The 6,000-nt window shown below is 50.0% G+C and overlaps 1 protein-coding gene across 1 annotated transcript; it reads right to left on the bottom strand.

The window, feature by feature from the left end:
- Positions 1–1,630: 1,630 nt before the first annotated feature.
- Positions 1,631–4,016, bottom strand: fndc10 (fibronectin type III domain containing 10). The gene has a single exon (XM_043675440.1). It carries the CDS (start codon positions 3,011–3,013, stop codon positions 2,237–2,239), a length of 777 nt encoding a protein of 258 aa, XP_043531375.1. The 5' UTR covers positions 3,014–4,016; the 3' UTR covers positions 1,631–2,236.
- Positions 4,017–6,000: the final 1,984 nt, after the last annotated feature.

Raw genomic sequence — 6,000 nt, 5'->3', positions numbered from 1 at the left:
ATAGTATCAAACTGGAGAGGGTTCAGATGAGACTCACCAGAATGCCGCCTGGTATGGAAGGTTTGAACTATAAGGAATGGGTAGGCTGTGACTTTTGTCACTGGAGCGCGGAAGATTCGGAGGTGACCTGATAGAAGTTTATAAGACAATGAGAGGCATAGAGTTAATGGTAGCTGTCGTTTCCCTATGATGGGGGATTTCAAGACTAGAGGACACATTTTTAAGATGATAGGAGAGAGATTTTAAAAAGACTTGATAGGAGAGAGATTTTAAAAAGACTTGAGGGTCAACTTTTTACATAGATGAACTTCCTGAGGAAGTGACGAGTGCGGGTAGTTACAACGTTTAAAAAAACATTTGGATACGTTCGTGAAAGGTTTGGAGGGATATGGGCCAGGAGCAGGCAGGTGGCACTAGTTTAGTTTGGGATTATGGTCAGCATGGACTGGTTGGGCCGAAATGTTTGTTTCCGTGCTGGATGACTCTAGCTCTATCATTAGGATCACATTCGCGCTTTCGCCCATCACCTCGGATTTCTCTCGTTCCGACCGTCTGCCAATCCCAGGATTAATTTCTCGTTTATTTTCCCCATTTGTGACCGGCTCACTCTGCCCGCAGTGTAAAAGGGAAACTCTGTCCAACCTTCCTCCCACTTTGCCAGGAAACCAGAGAATACGCCACATTTACACCAACAGTGTATCAAAAGTGACTAAATCTGCAAGAAATTCAGTGAAATTCCGGGATCCTTGTTCTGAATCAGGGCTGTCACTCTCTCCCGACAGCCACTGGAGATTTGTATTTTAAACACGGAGTTCAGTTGTTTCCTCGGGATTAGATTAAATTTTCGTTCAGATTTCCCGGATACGAAAAGAATGGACTCGATAGTCCATTCCCCTCCCCACCCCTTTTCCCGGAACATAGCCCCAGTGTCAGACTCTGCTGGTTGTCACTAACAGTGTGAGTCTCCGCGCCGAGACTGGGAAAGTTGGGATTTGTAAACGTGCAGAAAGAAGCTATCCTGACTCTCTGACTGTTCTGCGCTGTATTGTTCTATGACCCTCGCTGCTCGCTCCCTTACACTGTTTCCCACGCTGTCAATACTCTCAGCGAAATGTACTCAGCGCCCGGTATTCGGGATGTGGATTCCTTCTGCTTTCAAACAAAACTATGACGGCGCGGATACTGTAAATCAAACAAAACCAGATATTGCTGGAGAAACTCAGCGGGTCTGGCTGCATCCATCAGCTGGACGGGAAAAGTTGATGTTACTTTCCCTGCTGGAGTTTCTCCAGCGAGTTCTGGATTGTTTTATGTGCTCTCTCTCTCTTCCGCTATGGTCCCATTTTTTATCCCTCCTTCTCTAAGCAACTTTCCAGTGTTGGTTTTGATCATCTGTTCAGTGAGTGCCTGGCCTGTGTCTCTGATGCCTGTACGCTGTGCCTCTCCCTGTTTGTCAGTCTCGAGGTCCTCCCTTCCCTGTCGCCCGCAGATTGCGGGATGTGTGCGGCCGGGCTCCTGGTCTGCCTCACCTTGTCCTCCTCCTCCAGCCCATCAATCCGTGCAACACGAGAAATAGTCAAACCTAGACCCCTTCAGTTTGAAAACAGCCGGATACTGGGTACAAAGCGCATACAAGTCAATGTTCGGACTTTATTCCCCTCGAACGGTACCTGTATATTTACATGGGACAGATTCTGTTCTCTGAAGTAGAATTTAAATCTTAAAAAAAAACACGAGTCGAACAGAATTTGATCCGAACAGGAGATAAACGGTCTCTCGTGTTATCGGTTGTGCTTCTTCGTGTCAGAGAGCGATTGCAGTCCGCTCCTTCCGGGCGGTCAGCGTTTCCAAGGTCGCCTTGACACCGAAAAGGGGGAGGAAGTCACTTTTGAAGTGGGACACAGCAAGGGGCGAACTCCAGCTGCTCCCAGTGTTCATTCCAACTCAAAAGTAGAGCCGTCTGTCCGTGTCTGTCGACCTTCATCATCCCCGGAGTCGAGACGTTGCAGACAGATCCCTCCTGGGAAAGGCAGGGGGCCAGCAGACTGTGTGTGTGTGTGTTTCTCCCCATCCCTCCTCAAACTGCAGAGAGAGGGCTGATTCCAGGTGCACTTTCTCCTCTTCTTTGCTCCCCCTCCTGGCTACTTTTGATGGCTGCTCCTGAAAAAGTTTGGTTTTTTTTTTGTTTTTGGTTGGTTTGTTCCTGTCTATAAATGCGGGCGAGGTGTGTAAATTATTAGGTGGCGAGCCGGTGCTCCTCCCGTGCCCGCTTGGCGGAAGGCCGGCCGAAGGCGGGGTGCATGATATTCTCGGTGATGTAGGCCACCAGCAGGCAGATGATCACCAGCATCACGCAGATGGAGCCCCCGACAGCGGTCATGGCGATGACAATGTCCTGCATGCCGGCGGGCTCGGCGCGGAACTGCAGGCACTCCTCGTCCCTCCGGCCGCCGCCGCTGTACAGGGTGTGCAGGCAGATGCGGTACTCCACGCTGTCGTGGACGCTGCTGAGCAGGTAGTCGCGGCAGGCGACCCCGAGCTGCACGCTGTCGCACTGGAACTGGGTGTAGAGGCCGCTCCAGCTGCAGTTCAGCTGGAAGCCCCGAAGGTGGCGCAGGCTCCGCGGCCGCCACTGCAGGAAGACGCTGCTGTTCGCCAGTACGTTCGCCACCAGCCAGGGGCCCGAGCGGTACACCCGGCAGCTCCCCGGGCCGCAGCGGAACCCGCTGTCCGTGCTCCTGAAGCAGATCCTGCCCCCTCCTCCTCCTCCTCTCCCGTTCAGCAGCACCTTATAGGCGCAAGTGCTGTCTTCCAGGCCGCTGCCCGTCTCCTCCTGCGGCTCCGGCTCGCTGTTGTTCGGCGCCCCGGTCTCCCCTGCTGCTCCTGCCCGCGCTCTGAGCAGCCCGGGTCGGCTGGTGTTCCAGGAGCTGCCGACCAGCGCGTCCCCGTCCTGGAGCCGGGGTTCGCCCCAGCATAGAAGCAGCAGCAGCGGCGGCAGCAGCAGGAGCAGCATCCTGCCGCCCGGAGCCCTGGGGGTAAAGGGGGCGAGGAAAGGCACCGAGCCTCCGCTCTCTCTCTCTCTCTGTGTCTCACTCACATCCTCCAGCCTAGGGGTTCCGCCAGCGCCTCCTCTCTCCCTGTGTGTGTGTGTGTGTGTGTTTGTATGAGGGGGAGGGGGTCTCTGTGTCTCTCTCCCTCTCCCTCTGAAGCTGCTGCTTTCTCCTTGTAGCTGCCGCTCGCCTGAGAGAGTGAGTGCAGCCAGCCTCTCTGTGATGTCACTGCCTTGACTTTCAGTCCACCTGATGTCCTTGGGATGAGGAAACAGACACACACTGGACTCAAACTCCCCTCATAACTGGGAGCTCCCCTCCCCTCCACGGTCAGGTACACAGGCCCCACACCCACCCTCCTCACTCACACACAGCTCCCAGCGTCGTGTCTTGGCTGGATGTTCCTTTCTTAAACCGAATTCCTGAAGTACAGGGATCGTTGCAGCCACACGCCGTGTCCAAGCAGCGAAGCGAGGCAAACGGCCCAAAAAAAACTCACGGAGTCCTGCCCTTTCCAAAGACTCAGTCCCAACAGACAGCGTCTGCATTGGATTCCCAGGCGGGCTCACGGTTTAAAGACCAAGGGCGCTTCTGTTGCCATGCCTTCTTTTTAGTTTCAGGAGATTAGCGTCCGAATTGGGTCGAACCTTGGAGAGGTGACTTCCACAGCTCCGCCCCTTCCCCTGCAATACCCAGTCCCAGTGCCCCTCACACTTGCTGCAAAACCCAGGTCCAAGTGAGCGATTATCGATTTCGATGGAGAAATATGGGACGAAGCTCAAGTGGAACGTAAACACTAGCATGGATTTGTTGGGCCGAATAGCCTGCGTTCACTGTATCCTTTTCAGTTCCATGTACCCAGCAGCCACTGTATTGCACAGTGCCACTCCAGCTCAAACCACCTAGTTCCAGTTTTCCATCAGAACACTCAATCTCATCAAACGATATCTCTATTTCACCCAGTCCCACTCTGCCAACTAATCCTCATTGGTCTACCCTTTCCGAATGCACCTCTCTGTATCAGTGCAGCATCCAATTCCCCTGTAGCAGTCGGTGCCAGTGTCACTCTGAACCAGTGCTTCTGACGATTTTGTTTTCCTCCTTTTGCGAAGGGTCTGGCTTCCCGCTGTCCTTTCGTTCACACCCTCCAGTACTTTGCCCAAATGGCCATAGTTCAAGTTCGAGTCTAGAAAGTGTTGATAGATTACTTTATCATAGAGCTCATCACATCTGAGCCTGACGTTAACATTACCAGATGTCCACATAATTGTTATAACTCAAAGTAATTGGGTGTCCTGATGATCTTCCCTATTCAGCGAAAGCTCAAATAGTGCTCGGAAAGAGATGAGGACAAAATAATTCCTAAGTAGATCCCAAACCACGTACAATTGAAAGAGGATAAATGTCAAGCTATAACTGTTTTACAAATAAAAACCCATTCAGTCGTAAAAACTCATTTGAGGAATAATTAGCCCTCTCTTTCAATACTACTGACGTCACTAAACTACATTTTCCCATCTGTCACACAGACAAACACATAAAAAGTGAGGCACCCACAGAGAGATACACCTATAAAGATAATATAAATACAGACACTTACCTCGGCACATTTGTACTTTTCATTCTTTGAACAGTGTAGGCTTGCTGGCAGGGCCTATATTCGTTACTCATCCTGAATTCTCCTTGAGAAAGTGGAGGTGAACTGGCTGTTTGAACATTGATGAGGGTACAGTACTGTTAGATTGGGGGTTCCGGGAGTTTGACCCAGCAACAATAAAGTCGTCTATTTCTAAATGTGGATTGTGTTTGACTTGGGCAGTTACTTAGAATTCCAGGCCCTTTTACCCTTGTCCTTCCAGATAATAGAGGTCAGTGGTTTGGGAGCTGTTGTTGAATAAGCCTTGGTACATCAGATGTGATTCTTCTGGCTGAGACACACTGCTGCAAATGTGCACTGGTGCTGGAGTCTGTAAACGTTTAAGGTGCTGCATGGGATTCCTATCAGGTGGATTGCTCTGCCCTGGATTGGTGTGTTGAAGCTGCTTCAGGGTTGTTAGAGTTGCACTCATTCCTGAACCTTACACATATCTGCACAGAAATATGTATTCACAGAGAGAGAGAGTGACTTATACAAACATGGGAACATGCAATCTTACAAATCTTTGTCTACAAACACAGAAGCATTCAGACTGTTGGCTAGACCTTATATAGAGTATTACGGTTAGTTGATATCGTGATGAGTGATATATTGGCTTTGAAAATAACCATAGAAGAGCAGTGAAAATGATTCCTGGCTTTCAGAACTACAGTTGCTCAGATATTCTCAATAATCTATTATTTGTGTAGAGAAGTGTAAATTTAAAGATGATGTAATAGAGATCTCTAAAAACAGAGACTATTTTCACTGGAGCATCAGAGGCTGAGGGCTGACCTTCTCGGGGTTTATAAAATCAAGACAGGCATGGATAACCAAGGTCTTTTCCCCAGGGGAGGGGAGTCCAAAACAAGGGGGCATTAAGGTGAGTGGGGAAAGATTGGAAAGGGACATACGGGGCATATTTTTCACACAAAGGATGGTGTGTGTATGGAATGGAATGAAATGAGCTGCCAGAGGAGGTGGTGGAGGTGGGTACAGTTACAACATTTAACCTGAATAGGTACATGAACAGGAAGGATTTAGAGGGATATGGGCCAAAAGCTGGCAAATGGGACTAGATTAATGTAGAATATCTGTTCAACATGGACAAGTTGGACCGAATGGTCTGTTTCCCTGCAGTCTGAGGAGAAGCATGGGACATGAGTTTAAGTTTTGCCAGAGGGAGACAAGAATGGATGTTATGCAGGTCTTTTTTTTCCCTCCAGAAAGCAGTAAACCTGTAGAATGCACTGAAGGCTGACGTAGTGGTTGCTGATTCTCAGTCTACCTTCAAGAAGAAGCCGGACAAGTTCC

Source organism: Chiloscyllium plagiosum, chromosome 34 (assembly GCF_004010195.1).
Source record: "Chiloscyllium plagiosum isolate BGI_BamShark_2017 chromosome 34, ASM401019v2, whole genome shotgun sequence".
NCBI classification, from domain to species: Eukaryota; Metazoa; Chordata; class Chondrichthyes; order Orectolobiformes; family Hemiscylliidae; genus Chiloscyllium; species Chiloscyllium plagiosum.
The sequence above is the reverse complement of the archived record's forward strand: the minus strand, read 5'-3'. Positions and strand labels throughout refer to the sequence as shown.